Source organism: Gaeumannomyces tritici (genome assembly GCF_000145635.1).
Source record: "Gaeumannomyces tritici R3-111a-1 unplaced genomic scaffold supercont2.4, whole genome shotgun sequence".
NCBI classification, from domain to species: domain Eukaryota; kingdom Fungi; phylum Ascomycota; class Sordariomycetes; order Magnaporthales; family Magnaporthaceae; genus Gaeumannomyces; species Gaeumannomyces tritici.
Window position 1 is genome coordinate 3,305,760 of NW_008804548.1, and position 16,799 is coordinate 3,322,558.

The window sequence follows — 16,799 nt, forward strand, 5'->3', positions numbered from 1 at the left end:
ATTGTTGTTCGACCGACGGACGAGTAGGTTTTTTTTTCTCTCTCTCTCTCTCTCTCTCTCTCCCTCGGTTAACCCCCTGAGGCCAAATCCCTCTCTTCGAGCGGGTTTACCAGACCGACGCAGCCTCGGCCTTATTCCAAGCTTTCATCTCCAGACGAAGGAGCCCGACGAGGAAGGCGGCGCACACGTGGTCGAGAGGAGGCCGGATCAATGAATAAGAGGCGGGTTTGTGGGGTCGGCCCTCCAGGTGTCAAAAGGCAAATAAGAATAAGGCTCGTTGCAACAGCACGAGGCTCAAGCAGCACGTGCATTAGGCATTCGAGGTGAACAACCCCTCATTCCGTTTTTTTTTTTTACTTTTGCAAGACCCTGGCAGCTCCCGCTGCAAAAGTGGGATGAGATTCCATTGGAATGGAGTCGGCTCGGCGGCGGGTATTAAAAAAAGGCAGAAAAAAGAAAGAAAAAAAAACGCCGCGCTGGGAGGGTGCGTGCGTGGGGAGAGGAGTTGTCTCATCATTCATTACCATTTTTCCTACTTCGCCGCCCCGGCGCCCCAGGTCGCTCACCGAAACAAGGGAACCGTCTCTAGGGCCCTCTCCGCGCGGAGCATCACCATGTAACATTGCATTGAGGCTACACAGTCAAACGCGAATAGGCGAGACTTTACGTGCGGAGCAGCGCTGAGGCCTCGGGCGGCGGTCGCTTCGGAAAATGACAAATGTCTGAACCACCCGAGTTGCTCCTACCTACAGCCCATACTGTACCTACCCCCGAGTCCCCACACCCGTTCAACGGAGGAGGCTCGGCCGGGGGGCGCGATAAGCGACGAGGGTGTCACCAAATTTCCCGCCTGGGGGGGCAGGCTAGCCAAGCCACTCGAGTGAGGAGCCAGAGCTGTCGGGCGGGGAGGGTGACGAGGGTGTGAAAATCTCATGGTGCGGGTAGAAGAGCAGCCGGCATAGGTGAATCTGATATCACCATGGAGGCGCCGCACCTTACTAACACGACTCTAGGCGCGCCCGGCGGAGCACTAGCTTCTACATCAGCAACCCAGCCCGGGGACAAGCCACCCTTGGGGGCGAGCACCTCGGCACGTACGTACACAACAGGTAAGCGGGTTGTATCATGTGGCTGGGCATTGGTGCCAGCTGTCTCCGTCTCGATAGTCGTTATTACTACACGGTTGCAAAGCCAAGCCTGGGGAGGTTGCGCTGTCAGAGAGAAACAAATATAAGATACAATGAATAAAAGACCGAGAGAGAGAGAAAAAGAAAAAAAAAGAAAAAAAAGAAAGAAAAAAAGAGAAAAAAAAGAAAAAAAAGAACCGCCAACTTTTCCAAGCTTACCCCGGATTCAGTTGCAGGTGGTGTTGGATTTTGCTTCTTGGTGCGGGCTGTTGCAGCCCCGTGTCGCGTCCCAAAACCTCCCCATTCCCAAAGCAGGCATTCAAGTTGGCAAAGGTCGCAAGCATTTACGCAATGGGGGACCCATCCCACCCATCCATCCTCCTGCCCACCCCTCCAGGTTTATTTGAATGACATTTGCGAAGATCTGCTGTGACCACCCGCCTTGCCGGGAGCTAGCAGCTGGACATGGGAGATCAACAGCCAAGCCGATAAAATCTGCGTCCAGTCAGGGTCAGACCAGCCGCCTTGCCTATTACGTAAAAAGGCAGCCCAGGACGCCAACGTCGTGGGAATCTCCCACACTTATGTTTTGCTTTGTAAACTTGGGTGATATTTGAGGACAGGATCCCCCAAGATACGAACGTCACGTCACGTTATGGTAAAAAAAAATTAAAAAAAAAATTGGAGTGGGGATGGATTTAAAGGGACGGGAGATTCTACAAAATGACACCAGACGTCGACCGCTGACACGGGGCTGTGGATCACAGGAAAAAAAATGTGAAGGCACCGAAGAAGGACCTTTCCACACCCCACTCTTGGCGGTTTTCGGCGGACACACAAGGCAAGCAAGCCCTTGCGTCTTCCCTTATCTTGACTAGATCCACCCCCTTGGCGACTTGGCCTCTCTCTCCTTGCTGTCTCCGCCTGACAACGGCCAAAGAATTTAGCAAAGGTGATCCCTCCCCACGATGCGCTGGGTCAGGTGCCATGACGATCCAGACCTGCCTGTGGGAGCTGAGCGCTGAAGGGCGCTTGGCGAAAATGATTTGGGATTGGCCCCGTGGGGGTGGAAGAATGACGGGGGCGGACGAAAAACCTATCGTACCAAAGCCGCGGTGGTGGAAATTGGAGCCAAAGATCGGCTTTTTTCAGCGCGGAAACAGCAGGGAAAAAAAGAGAAGAAAAAAGAAAAAAAGAAATGCTCTGGGGCTTCACAAGTTTCTCAAGGCGTCAGTCACCAGCTCGTCCTGAGAACTCGAGTGGTGCGCCCCCTCACCCCCACTTTCCGCAAAACACAGTCCAATTCGATCCGTTTAATCTGTGGCCAAAAAAGTCCAACCAGCGACACGCCCAAAGAGTAGCTTACAACGAGGCATGGAGGAAACAGTTGGTGCTTGGTTTGAATATGCTCCTGGCCGGCGGCGCTTGAGCTCTCTGGCCGAGCACCCTGCTTGTTAGCATTAAATGCAAGGACCTTTTTGGACTGCATTGTCAGAGGATGACATTTCCCCCGACCATCGCTATCCCAATGTGGCTTTCCAAAGTTTGTGTTTTTTTCTTTATGAAAGTCCTCCACTTTGCTTTGCCAACTAACCTAGCATGGCCATAGCCAACTCATCGGTGGGTGGGCGGCAGGCAAGGCGACACACACTCTCACACACACGCACACACACCTGAAAATGCAAAGAGTCAGGAGCAGAAGCCGTGATCCAATTGTTTGTGCATGCAGCACCGCCCGGTTGGCGCCAGCCGCCAGTGCGGTGGCCTTGGGTCTCCCTATTTGCTGCAATGCTGGCTGCAGTCACGTCAGCCACCTCAAACCCAACTACACCGCCCGGCTGGGCAGGGGAACGCCATTCGACAGTCGGGTTTGGGCGGGAAAAGAACAACAGCCCACCTTGGGAGGGCGGGGAATATCTGTCGAGGGCTTCCGGCAGCAACCACGGGAGCCAGCCAACGAACGGCCGGGGCTTGGTTGTCCATGTTCGTCGCGTGGTGATTGTTGTTGGTGCCGCTGCAGGGGATCAATCAACAGCTCCGAAGGCGGCGAGCTGTCCCACACGACCGAGAATGACTTGGGAGGGCTCTCAGGCCAGGTGAAGCGAAGGTGTATTGGCTGGCGACGGGACGGGAACGAGGGAGGGCTTTGGCTCTGTTGGCATTCCTAAGCCCACACTACCTGTCTGATGCGTCCCAGATTTACCTGCACCCTTGGGCGTGGACGATACCCAATCTCAACGCGGTTCCTGGCCTAGGCGGTTCTTTACGCCCCCTTCTTCGTTTTTCCTGAATCCGTTTCCCAAATGGTCCGGCAGGTATACCAGTGCGAGTGTGGTACGGGGACACATGGACTTGGTGCGAAGCAAGTGCCTGGGCCGGACAAAGGCGGGGAGACGGACCGGGGTAGAAAGCGTCCAACTCGCCACACTGGGGGAGAATCAGGGGAAACGACTGGAACGGCCAGAACAGTCCAGGCACGATAACGTCCAACGGCGTGCGTAAACGTCTTGACGCGGCCGAACCTTTTTTTTTTCTCTCGCTTTTTTTCGGGCTCCGTCGTCCTTTGAACACAAAGAGTGGGAGGGGTTGCAAAAAGCATCAACTCGCGTACCTTACCGAGCAATATCGGAGCATATCAACTGCACACCATCACATCACGTCTTTCACTTTTAGATTTATCTTGGTTCGGCTGGGCGCACGATTTAAGTCCGTAAACGAAGGAGAAAAAAAAACAGGCTTCCACACCCCCTGCCAGATCAATGACACAGGTTAAGAACACAGAAGGGGTGACGGGAAAAGTGCCCAGCCCGCCCAGTATCTCCAAGAAACGACACCGTGGTATGCCTGACTTGACATTAGTGATGCCATGTGCACCCTGGTCGCCGACACCAGGAAACAAGGTCGGCCCCAAGGTAGCAGTCGTTTCGTCTCTGGCTCGGTCGCGGACGCAGGAATGATGCAGACAGTAACGTCGACCTGCCTGGCTAATGTGACGAAGAACTGGGCGCTTGCGAGTCCAGAACGTTGAGCGATGCAAGGAGGAGCAGGCGGCGTCGAGAGGTAATATGCATTTTAATTTCTTAAAATGGTATCTTTATCCCCTGCTACTTCGGCTGGGTTTGCAGGCGACTTGGACTCGCCGGGGGTCGCCCTCGGCTTCTTCCTCCGCCCCTTTTCCCCGGCTTTTTGGTCGGTTAGACGATACGGGGTGACGACTCACAGAACTATGCCCCCAGATCAGTCCAGCCAGGCGCCGGTGTCAGATCAGGGGCTGGCTGAGAGACTTGGCTTGGGGGGGCCTGATAGCAGATGTGACATTGCTCAGCTCAACAGCTGCTGGTACCTCTTGTAATGTGCATGGCGTGCGGCGGCGCTGGCCGCGGGCTTTTGCCAATGGCCTTTTGGCCTGACGCTCCACCACCCATCCATTCGATGGGCCAACAGACACCCCGCCCCACCCCACCCCACGCCCATGCCCACACCCACGCCCACACACCCCCCTGCCGCCCGGCCAAAGACCCACGCCCCTCCATATCTTGGCCCCCCTTCTCAGATCCCAGTCTCTCCCCCTTCTCCACATTGTCCTCCACCCCACCCACATTGCTCCCTAGCTGCCGACCCGCCCGACACCAGACAGCCTAAGCCCAGCAGCCCACGCCCCCCCGGCGAGCGCCAGCAGGGCCAGCGGCAGCGAGCGCCAGCAGCCCAAGCCTGAGCCAACTTTAAAAGGGAAACTGGCCCCTCCAGCCCGTCTTGTGAAAATTTGTGGCGACCTGCTCCAACCGTATGTGCTCTTGCATTTGACTCGAAAAAAACCCACCCCAATCCCCCACGTTCCAGCGGCCTCGTTGCAAGCTTTCAGCTATATATCCGCCATCGCGCCTGCCCGCCCAGCCGTAACTCCAGCCGCACTCCAAATTCCCCAGCACAAGTTGCCGCTGCAGCCAGCACCCGCCTTTTCCCCACCGCCCAGCTACCAAAGCTTCTGCACCAGCGGGATTTTTTTTTTCGCGTCTTCCCGCACCCCACGCCACCGTCGCGCTGTTTTTTTTGCCCAACGGTCAAAGCAAAAGGAACAAAGGAACAGCAGCAGCAGCAGCAGCAGCAGCATCTACCCAATAACAATATTCTACCACACAACAAAACACCAGGACCCTTGTACGCCAGTGCTGCCCTAGTTTGCAGCTGGCTGGAATCGACGCTCCTAACATAGGGGCAAGCAAGAGTTTCGGGAATCCGTCGAGCGGTGACTCGGAACCGGTGATCACATGCAACGCGCACAGTCTTCAGTGGATTTCGCCAATCTACTGAATCCCGACACGGCTCCCGCAGGCCCTGCCCAGCAACAGCCCGCAATCCGAGAGACGGCAACAGCAGCAGGAACAGACATGGCAGCCGTCACCGCCATCCGGCCCAATGGCCCTCTGCCCAACGGCCAGTCCGTCTCGGAGCCGGCCAACATGGAGATGCCGCGGCCCTACAAGTGCCCACTCTGCGACAAGGCGTTCCACCGCCTGGAGCACCAGACCAGACACATCCGCACCCACACGGGCGAGAAGCCTCATGCCTGCCAGTTCCCCGGCTGCAGCAAAAAGTTCTCCCGCTCCGACGAGCTCACTCGCCACTCGAGGATACACAACAACCCGAACTCGCGGAGGGGCGCCAAGGCCCAGGGCCAGCACCACCCCATGATGGGAGGCGGCCCCGACGGCATGATGCCGCCGCCTCCCCAGGGCCCCAAGGCCATCCGCTCGGCTCCTCCCTCGATCCTGGGATCGCCCAACGTCTCGCCGCCCCATTCCTACTCATCGTACGCCACGCCGACCTCGGGCTTGAATCCGCACACAAGTCCCTACTCGTACCACCGCGTCCCCGCCCCCCCTACCTCGCACAACATGGACATCACCATGCTGGCCAAGGCCGCCCACCAGGTCGAGAGGGAAAACCTGATGGCGCCGCCGCACCACCACGGCGCCCGCCACCACCCTTACTACATGCACAGCTCGCACTCGTCCCGCGGCCACCTGCCGTCCCTGTCGAGCTACCACATGTCCAGGTCGCACTCGCATGACGACCACGACGACCACTACGCGTCCTCGTACAGGCATCCGAAGCGGTCGAGGCCCAACTCGCCAAACTCGACGGCGCCCTCGTCTCCCACCTTCTCGCACGATTCGCTCTCGCCGACGCCCGACCACACGCCGCTCGCCACGCCGGCCCACTCGCCTCGCCTGCGGCCGTCGTACCCCGGCACGACATCGTACGAGCTCCCGCCATTCCGCTCCCTCAGCCTGCAGCAGCACACGACGCCCGCCCTGGCCCCGATGGAGCCGCAGGCCGACGCCCAGTACTCGTCGGGCCCGGCGCCTCCCGCTCCCTCGAGGTCCGGCGGCATCTCGCTCGCCGACATCATGAGCAGACCGGACGGCTCGCAGCGCAAGCTGCCCGTGCCCCAGGTCGTCCCCAAGGTGGCCGTGCACGACCTGCTCACGCCCGCCGACGGCTTCCACCACCACATGAGCGGCCGCAGTTCGTCCTCCAACAGTATCTCGGGCGGTGACCTCATGGACCGCATGTGAGCCGCGTGTGTGGAGGTAGCGAGGAAGAGATGGGAGCAAGCTGGCGGAGAACAATGTCCTCTGCCTCTTGCCCATGACGCCTTGGTATGACATGATGACGAATAAACTGTCTCTTTGCGTGTTCTGGGATAGAAATGGGGAATAGACTGGATAACCGGCGTCTGTTGCGATTGTCTCGCTTTTTTTGTCAAGCACTTTTTTTTCTGTTTGTATCCCTTACTACCCGTTTGGGACTGTTTTCTCCATACACCTTCAGGAATTCTCCTAATCTGCCGTCCTGGTATTTCCGGGCTGGCTTTTACTCGTCTTTCTCCTTCCATTGTGACTTTTTCTTCTATCACGGCAGCGATCATGTGCACCTGACACATCGCTGGGACCTTGGTTGATAAAATGAGATGGGCTTTTCTTTTCCTTTTTTAATAGTTACACCTGGTGTTCCTACAACCACCGCGTTCTCGCGAAGCCTTGTCTTTTGTTATCTCTATCTCTCACTCTCCGCTACTAACCTGTGTTTACCATGTTCTAGCACTCAACTCTTGTCACAAAAAAGTATAACCATATCCTTTCAATCTGTTTGTAAATGTATGGGGCGTCCCCGAGGAAGAGAAGAATACGAGAAACTCTACGCTGTACCATTGATGCCATGGTCCTCCACCCCTCATTTGCTTGATCCAGGGCTGATGTGACGAAAGCAAAGGACGGGAGATAAAAAAAAAGGGGGCGGCGGTTGCTTGTTCCCCCCGCACGAAAGGCGGTCGTTTTGTTCCGGGGTGGCTTCCCCGGGTCACATTCGCTAGGGGTACCTTTTGTTTTATTGCCAGATACCGGATCTAGGTGTGTTGTTCCGGGATGGGTATCATTTCTCGCCTGGCTGTTAGTTGCGAAAAAAAAAAAAAAAAAACAACAACGGCGAAACGACCTTGCCTAGTCGTAGGGAGGTGTCTAGCGCGGGCCTTGGAGGAACCTATGGCAGCGAGCAGACCAGGCCCTACCTACGTTTGTTTGCTACTATTTAGAGCAAGGGAAAAGAGAAACGTACCTAGGGGCTTGGTACACGCTTGAGTGACCGGATGTCCGGGACCAATTTTGTTGCCCTTTTTTTTTTTTTATTCCCTTCTTCCTTTTTTCTTTTTCTTTTTCTCAGTCGAGGGCCCGTGCAACGGAACACGCGTGATGGGTTCCAGCTCAGCTCAGCCTCCTTTCCCTTGTGTTGTCCACCTATCCCATTTCCCACTCTTGTTCCAATCCCCCTCGCTTCCCCGGAGGCGCCGCGGCACGGCAGCGAATGGGTGGTGGTGATGACAGGGTTTTTTTCTTCTTTTTGGGTGTGAGCAAGAGGATTCAAAGAGGAAAAAAAAAAAAAAGGAAGGGGTGTGGTGATAGCGGTAGCGGTCGCGGGAGCGGCAGGGACAACAAAACACTGCCACACACAAGCGAGGCAGGCGGGCGGCGCGGGGCCAAGAGCAAGCAACATGGCAGAGAACAGCAGCAAACCGCAGGCCGCAGGGCAAACAACGCAAACGGCTTTCTGCTGCAAGCAACGCAAGACGGAAATTTCTCCCCGGGGAAGGGTCAGGAGAGGGTCAGGAGAGGGCGGCGCAGGCAGCGAGCGAATGGGTTGGCCTAGTTCTGCTCTTCTCACTCGCTCGCTCACTGCCTCAATCTTGGGGGTTGCGCCGACCCTACCGTGCCTCATCCCTAAGCTTTGTCACACGCCCACCCGACTTTTGTTCGTTTTTATTTATTTAATATTATTCTCTGCTTATTATTGAACAAGAAGGAAGAAAAGGCTTCTGTGGTCTGATGCTGTCATGGTCCCCCTCCATCATCTCGTCCATCCCACCTTGCCCTGTCCCAACAGGATCGGAGCGGCGTGTTATTTTTGTTTGTTCTTTTGTGATGTGCGGGGCCCCGGCCTTTCTTCCCCAGGTGAAGGAGCGTAGCGCACCTGCTGGCTGGGTAAGCGGCGTGGTTCGACGCCTTGCGGTCCGGGGAGACGCCGCGAGATAGAAAAAAAAAACCCCCGAAATTTCAAAGCCCGGCCGCTTATCAGCAGCCGCCATTCGGCAAACAACGAAACATGCATGAATACGCCCAAAACTCGACGAGTTGGCAACTGAAACCCACGAGCCAAGAAAAGCCAAACAAATAGAGAATGATAATGATAATGAAAAAAAAAGAACACGGCTTACCGCCAATTGACCGCATCAGCAGCTTTGCCCGCCTTTCCCACAGTTTCCCGCTCCCTGACCGCGTTTTCCGATCTCATAAAAGAAACCGTACCGGCGCGCTGTGGCTATCTTACCACCCCCCACAACCAACCACATCGGCCGTCCCGCGCGCATGGAGGGGGAGTGTAAGCAAGAAAAGAAAAGAGTGTGTTGTTCTTTGTCATGGCGGCCCATCACGAGGGGGACTGGAAGGATGAGTCTTTTACTCGACATGGATGGGCATGGAAGATAGAGGATGACCCGGCCACGCACACGAAAAGAAAAAAAAACAGCGATTCGCGTGGCCCGTTCTATTGCCACACATTTGCCAAAGGGAAAAATCGGTCTCTACCCTCTCGCATCGGGCCTATCAAGACCCTGGCATCTGCCGGATATGGGTGGTGACGGGGTGGCTTCCATGTGGTGAATGGCTGGTTTTCGGGCTGGGCACCCCCTATAGGCAGTCGTCGTGGCCTTTTTTTCTTCTTTCTTTTCTTTCTCCCTGCGCCGCGCCCTGCATGTCTGGTTTGTGTAGGTGCCTATCATATATGTGCCTTCACCGCAACTCTAGGAAGGGAGAAAACCGCATGTTTTGTGATTGCCTTATTTTTTTTTTTTCTCCCGACGCCCCTCTATCATGTCCCGCCCATCCCCGCAGCATCCATGTCACGACGCACTTTGATGCAAGGCAAGGCGGAACATAGGAAGATCGCTCCGCCTCGGAGAGGGAGGAAAGAAAAGTGGCCTCGAACCGGGCTGCCCGTTGATGTGGTTACGTAGATCAAATCAAGAATTGGCAAGACACACACACAAAAATATGATGGACCAGAACACGACGAAACTCGGCACGAGACGCCGCTGGAGAGTGATCTGACCAAACGGGTCTTCCTTTTTCCTCTCTCGGGCGGCCGTTTCATGCAACACACACCAAAACCTGCCCTGCTGTTATCACCCACGTCGTCGAGCAAAAGATGGGCTTGTTACAGTGAACGAGACGGGCTGTTTCTATTTTCTCCCTCTCTTTTTTTCTGGGGCACGATGTGGGGGGTCCCCTAGGCCAAGGGCCAAGGCAACTGGGGAAGAAGGAGGGCTAGGCATTGCCCTCGGGTCTCTTGCAACCTCGCTTTCGGGTTGATGACATGTCACAATCTCGAGTTGTCGCTTGCCGGTAGCATAGCCGCACCACACACACACACACACACTTTGTTGTCTGTCAGTCTTGTGTCTCTCTCTCGGACCCCATCTCTCCTTCTCTTTCTCTCTCTCACAAAAAAACAAGAACAAAAAAAACCAGGCTGCCGGGGTCACGGGGGAATCCGAAACGGGCCACGGGGCTGAACCGGATCAGCGTCCTGACCGGAACCCGTCGGAAATGGGCCTGCAACGCCTGATAACGGACAGAGCCAAGCGATGGCGTGGCGCGGCGTGGTATCCCATCAAATCTCAAATCCCAGAGCAAGGAAAGCGGCGAGTGGAGGAGGGGCTCCTCCCTCTCCTTCCCCCGGAAATGGGGCTCCCAACACATCAAGCTCGCCAGCAGCAGGCGTTTAGGGCTGCGTCATCTCTCGCGCGGCGAACCAACCGCAGCGCCGATGAGATAGGTACCACGCCTCCCGAGTCAGGATGCCTCTCTCGTTCCCGCCGCCCGTCAGCGCCCCTCTTGTTCTGAAAACTCCGAGATAGGAACTGGGCCGGGCGCTCGGCGAGGCATAAAGGCGAGAGAGAAGGAGAAGGGTGCCCTTGCTTGTGATTTTGACCAAGGTTTTTTTTTTTTTTTGGCAATACCGGCCCCGTCGCCTTGTTCCCTCGCACCCCAGCGGGGCGAACTGGGGGAGAATGTGGAGGAAGCGTGGAGGAAGGTCGGCTCGTCGCTGCAGGGGAGCTCTATGCGCCTGAGCCGCCCACGATGTTCCTTCTTTGGGTAGGTCCTCCCGAAAGAAAGGGCCACTTGTCTTGAGGGGTCCCCATGTTATCTTTTTTTTTTTTTTTTTTTTTGGAATGCAACGAAGGGTACATCTCTCTCTCGCCCGTTGTACCAATGTCAGTGCATGTGGACTGCAACGCGATGGCGCTGGTACGAGGCTCCCGTCCCCGTTAGCAGTTCGTCTCCCTTATCGCGCACACAGCTCATGCACCCCCGCTCCCTCCCACATCATTCCATCCGCACGAATCTTGGCCAGAAGCGAGGCGGCACATGAGGTTTCGCCGTTTTGCCTTGATGCATGTCCCCGGGTCGTCGAAACCGGCCGCCCGTTCTGGTCTGGAGAGTGTTGCCAAGAAGGGGACTGGAGCTGGTTGATGGGGAGTAGCAGCGGCAGCACCACCACAATCAGCTGGAGCAACCTGCTTGGGTCACCGTGGGATGGGCCCTTGACGAGGGCGGATGACGTGCTCGAAGCCCACCATCACGAGCCAAGCAGGCGGCGAAGAGAAGGAAAAAAAAAAAAAACCTTGGACTCCGAGCCCCATTGGAAATCGATCGAAAATGCACGGTGAGGGTTGTGCTCCATTTTGCGGCCATGTTTTTTTAGGGACTCTTGCTGCAGCCATCCGGGGGGCTGTAGTGACTGTCTACGTTGATGGGAGGGACGACGCTACGACGGCATTCCTCGTCGGTCCCTGCGGCGGCGGCATGATAGCGACACACGAAGTAGAACCGGGACCTGGATTGCTTTGGTACGAGGGAGGAGGGGGACCCCCACGCCCAGAGATCACCGCCCCGCCCTGCCCTCCTCCCTCCTCCTTCGCTTCCTGATCAGAAGGGGGTGTGGTGGTGTGTGAGGCAGACAGATGGCGGAATCAAAAATGTCTTGGGTGACCTTGGCCCTGGCTGAACCCCACGGGGAGAAGAGAGGTCGGTCGGAAAGGGAAGGAAGGAGGGACCCAATCAATGTCGATCCCCACACACACACACACACACCCCACACGCGGTTCAGTCATGATGGAATTGAAACTGGAGGGAAAACGAGGGAAGGGAAATCAGGCATCAGGCTGACTGTGCCGCCTTTTTGGTTGACCCTTTTTTTCAGCCCTCAGTTTGCATGCCTCGCTCACATCATCCGCCCCCAGATCGACACCATCGAATCAATCACCTGCCACCTGCCAGGCACCCCCTCCCCCACAAGCAAAAAGACCTAGGCCTTGGATAGTTTCTGGGCCTGGGTAGGTTTGTTATTCTCCGAGATAAGCGGCCAAGCTGGCTAATTGGGAGGCGAGGTGGGCTGTGGTTCGGGAAAAATGCCGTTTCTGCCGCCGCCTATCGCCTATCAGTCGGGGCCTCTGTCGGGGGCCTGGCTGTGGCTTCTTGTTGCCTCTGGCTGTCACGGCTGTCTGCTCACCTGGACAGACTCGATATCTTGTGGTCCTTCAGCCGCCACGCGCCCTCTCTAAAAACGAGATGCTGCCACCCTCTGGGCTTACCCCTCCCAGCTACGATGCCTTCTTGGTTGGGGGCAGCGGCAGGCTACGGCACAAGCGGCGGCGGCCGCCTGGGTACATGCTGTCCCGCCGTGACATTCGTGCCCGCTCCGGCGTTGCCATCTGTGCCGTCGTGGTATCCCAAGCATTGGTATCCCAAGCACGCGTGTCTCTGATCCTCTCCCTTGATCCTCTCCCTTGTTTCTCTTGGTCGGCCCTCGGCTGTCATTGGTCGGAACAGCTTGGGCCCAAAATTGCCGTCATGACGACGACTTTCCAAGCGCCATCGTGGCATGTCTGATAGGCGAGTGATGCCGAGGTCGAGGAGACGGAGCCCACAAGGGCTTGGCCTGCTTGGCCTGCCGGCATGGCTGCTGGTTCCCATGCGAGACGGAGGCGCGAGGATGGAATCGCCATGCTTGGCCTCTCGGCAGCCTGTTCGTCCCCATGCAAGACATATTGCTCGCGCGTTGCGCCACCGTCGCATTCTTTCGCCCTTACTGCCTCTCGTGGACGCCCAGCGGCCCATGAAACCGCGGCCATATCCATCTTTCTAGGGGGTGGCCTCGCTCGCCTAAGCACGGGCGGAACGGTCGTCACTGAGGAGTCGACACGAAGGAGGCCAATTCCGCGCCGGCATTGGTCGAGAGCCTTGACCCGATATCGTCATTGCTTTTCTGCGTCGCCTCCTCTCGCCCTCGCTTCGAGGACGGCGCATCTCGATTCCATCCGTTCCCTTGACTGGTCCTCCCCCCCTCTCGCTGTCCCATAGCACTTTGTTTGCCATGATGCAGGTTCACAGCTGCGTGCCAGCCATCATGGAATCCCTCCCCCCTCCTTCGGGCCCTGGCCCCGCCGTTCCATACCAACAAGACGGGTAGGTAGGTACCCAGTTGGCGACCGAGGGGCGGAGAAATATCTTAGCGCGCGAGCTCACGCGAGCCCGTAGGTTAAACGGTGGTGTGCGAGTGGCCAGTGCTGCTACTGGCTGCGTATGCTCTTCACCCGCCTCGCTAAACTCGTCAAGGGCACTGGAATGCCTAGGCCCAGCCCGGCTGAAATGAAGACTCCATCCTTCACGTCCTCGTTGTGACGCTGCTCTCACATGCTCGCAGCTATCTACCCCCAGCTCCCCGCCAAGTTCCCCCGCGCTCGCCGGGAACTCGTCGCCCGCTTCCCCGGGGCGGCCCAGGCCTGCACCGGCTGGCGATGAAGGCACCCTCCCCCCCTGGCCAGGCGGGGCGGCCAAAGGAGGGATTGTCGCCCCTTTGGTTGTATGCTCTGCGAGAGATATTTGGTCGGGTCATATCTTTCGACCCTCGGTTATCCGTCGTGGTGGTTGGCGCCCTGCGGCGTAACGCGAAATATCCTTGAAACAAGCGAAATCTCAGCCGTCTTGGGGGTGGTGCCGCGTTGCCTCCTCGGCTGCTACAGCCGCGTGCGATCGGGGTCGGTTAGGGTCGGGGCTCGCCAAATCACATTGCGAGAGCACCATGGCGCGGGCTACGTCCATATCCCCTTGGCCCTATCCCCTTGGCCCCCTGCTTACCGGCGTGCGCAAACCCCTCCTCTCGCCTGGCAAAACTCGCATTTCCGCCAGCCATGCGGGCCCTCGCACCCCATCAAGGCCGCGGCGACTGTCGGCGGCTGCGGACTGCCTCACAGCAAACATGTCCGGGGGGCTGGCTGGGCCAGCTGCCAAGAGTGACAGCCTTGGAGGTTCAGTGAAGACGGATAGCAGCACCAAGCTTGCAGTGTGGCGACCATGTAGGCGTCCGCCGAGCGGTGCCTTTGGTGTCTTTGGAATATATTAAGCAACCAACGGTTCCAACCAAGTGTGCTGTCGGCCCCCGGCGCTTCATTTTTCCACCTCTCTCCTTCAAACCCCAATCGATACTCATGTCATCTTGGTGACGTGACTATGCACTAGGCAATCTATCTCCCAAGCCATGGCAAACCCAGATCGAGTTGACGCCGCTGGCCAAAGGTGGCCCCAGGGCCAAGATGGATTGGCCTGGAATCTCTCTCGCGACATGTTCGCTTGACGGAGGCGACGGGTTCCCTTCTCTTGCCCCTTTTGTGCCTCGACGTACAAGTGACTTGTCACATTTCCTCCCGGTATTGGGTGCCGAGCCTGGTGCAACCGTCGTGCTCCCACAATATACCACCCTCTTGATGCGCTCATACACACTCACACACGGCACCCTCGAAAGCCTCGCACAGCAGGCACAACGAATCATGTCGGCCTTTGCAAAATCAGAGCCTCTCCTCACCGCACGACAGAGGCAACATTGGCGGCAGCACGGCGCGGAAGACGCCGAGGCGAACAACGTGGGGCGCACATGATGAGTTTCACAGCCTCGTGTGGCCGCCGTGGTGCCAGTCACTAGTTACAGGAGGGGGGGATGGATGGATGGATGGATGGATTCCGACATTGCAACACAGGTACCCAAGACACGCGCGGCCGCTGCTGGTTGGCCGGTTAGATTTATTATGCTTGCAACACCCATCCAGTCAATGGAACCAGGCAATGGAGCGCCTTTGCGGCAACCTCGCCAGCAACTGGTACAGCCCTCTAGGGCCAATCTATTCTAGAGTGACCGCTCTGCAGGCATAAGCACCCGTTGTTGCCTGCCGGGGACCCGTCACCAAAGCTTTTCCCATCACGACTGATAAGGGAGTTGCGATTGGGGGGTTGATTGACGTCAGAGGGCGGCATGGCCTAGATCGCTACTGCGTTAGATATGGGCTCGTTATCGTGATGCGTGGCCTCCTTGTTTACGACATAGCATGTCTCTTCCCTTACACCCCTCTAATTCCATCCGGGAAGCTCGGAGCGGCTTGGTCCTTTTCCCCGCCCCGTAGAAATTCCGACACGCTTCGGAGGATTGATGCCCACGATGGATCTCTGGCAAGCGAGACCGGGGGAGTATTCTTACAAAAGGAGGTCTAACCAAGGTAGCTAGGTAGGCAGGCATGCATGTACCATCAAGGTGGCCCTCCGTCGAAAGGAACCCCGACTCCTCCTCCTCGTTGTCACCCGTTCCCACATCGGCGGCGCGAGATGCCGCCGCTCCACTCCCACCCTACACTAGGGTGTGTGTGTGTGTGTGTGTGTGTGTGTGTGTGTGTGTGTCCATAGGGGTTCGCGTTCGGGCTGTTTGCTACCCGCGGCGCGCGACGTGCCCGTTGGGGTAGGTAGCTAGGTACCTAGGTAGAGAGACAGATAAAAAAAAAAAAGAAAGCTCGGCCTGCATGGGGATCGGCCCAGCTCGAGGAAGCGAAAGGCGCCAAGGGGAATCCGAGGCCAAGAAGCTACCCCGCACCCGCGAGGTGGCATCCATCCAAGTAAAAAGGGGTTGGCGTTCCATTCCTCTCTGTCTCTGGTTTTTACCTCCCTCTCGGGAGCGCCCCCCGAAATAGGCCTAGTCTAGCCGCGAGCCATGATCCCATCGCACATGGTTTTTTTTTTTTTTTGGGCGGCCCTGTCCGGCCGAGGGTGGCAAGGAGGCGTGGTGTAATATGGAAGGGCAGCACCACGGCTTGGCCCAGATATTGGCAGATATCCGGGCGGGCAGAGATGCCGGATTGAGGTGACATTTGCCCGGGAGCCGGCATGGGAGATGGGGAGTGGGAAGTGTGCGTGTGTGGTGTGTGCATGCACATCTTTGCCCCCTTTTTCCTTGTATCTACGTACTACTACCACCAGCAACTTTGTACAGTAGTCTCGATCGCTCTCTCTCACCTCCCATTCCCCGTATCTCTCCACGGCGGATCTGCTTGTTATCTTGGGGAATCCCTCCCTCGTTCCCGTCCTCCCGACAGGCGAGCCAAGGCTTGGAGAGGGTGGAGGGACAGGTTGCCATTGCGTCTTCAGCCAGAATAGGCATAACCTGGCGGCCACTCGCCTACCTGGACCCCCCTTGCCTGCCCCCTTGACGTCTCCACTGAAGTATTCCGGAGATACCACCTAACGGCTACCTACACCGGAGAACTACCTAACTGAAGTGGAGATCCTCGATGCAATCGAAAAGAAAAAAAAAGGAAGGCGGAAAGCCGCTGCCGGCCATCCAACCCCTCCCACCGCTGACTTCTACCTGGTACCTCGAACTACCACCCGAGATGCAAAACTCCCAGGGATGATGAACCGACCGGACAAGGAAGAGCTGCTGCTGCCCCAAGAAAACCGCACCACCACCGCCGCCACCACCCTCCTCGCAATATGCACTTCATATCCGCCCAGCTCACCGACGTCTGATCCGTGTCGGAGCCGAGACGCGGGGCCCATCTGCTTGGCTGCAGGAGAGCATTCTTGGGAGGAAACTGCTTGTGTTTTTTTTTTTTGTTTTTTTTCATATGCCATCCCTTGCCTTCTCGCTTCACTCACTGGCACCTCAATATATTGATTTTCCTCCTTCCTCAACTACACACACACACACACACACATACATGCACACGCCCCTGTC

General features: G+C 57.1%; 3 protein-coding genes across 3 annotated transcripts; 2 read left to right on the forward strand and 1 right to left on the reverse strand.

Moving 5' to 3' along the window:
- The first annotated feature begins 4,895 nt into the window (after positions 1 to 4,895).
- On the forward strand, positions 4,896 to 7,411 carry GGTG_08511 (DNA-binding protein creA). Its single transcript, XM_009226352.1, has one exon. It carries the CDS (start codon positions 5,396 to 5,398, stop codon positions 6,704 to 6,706), a length of 1,311 nt encoding a protein of 436 aa, XP_009224616.1. The 5' UTR covers positions 4,896 to 5,395; the 3' UTR covers positions 6,707 to 7,411.
- GGTG_08512 (hypothetical protein) lies at positions 7,103 to 8,260 on the reverse strand. The gene is made up of 2 exons (XM_009226353.1): positions 7,746 to 8,260; positions 7,103 to 7,536 (listed from the first exon to the last, which is right to left on the reverse strand). The coding sequence occupies exon 1, from the start codon at positions 8,178 to 8,180 to the stop codon at positions 7,746 to 7,748; it is 435 nt and encodes a 144-aa protein (XP_009224617.1). The 5' UTR covers positions 8,181 to 8,260; the 3' UTR covers positions 7,103 to 7,536.
- A 4,053-nt stretch (positions 8,261 to 12,313) lies between these two features.
- On the forward strand, positions 12,314 to 14,679 carry GGTG_08513 (hypothetical protein; the record flags this gene model as incomplete). Its single annotated transcript, XM_009226354.1, has 6 exons — positions 12,314 to 12,469; positions 12,638 to 12,928; positions 13,128 to 13,210; positions 13,463 to 13,607; positions 13,725 to 14,100; positions 14,264 to 14,679. The coding sequence occupies 6 exons, from the start codon at positions 12,314 to 12,316 to the stop codon at positions 14,677 to 14,679; spliced, it is 1,467 nt and encodes a 488-aa protein (XP_009224618.1).
- Positions 14,680 to 16,799: the final 2,120 nt, after the last annotated feature.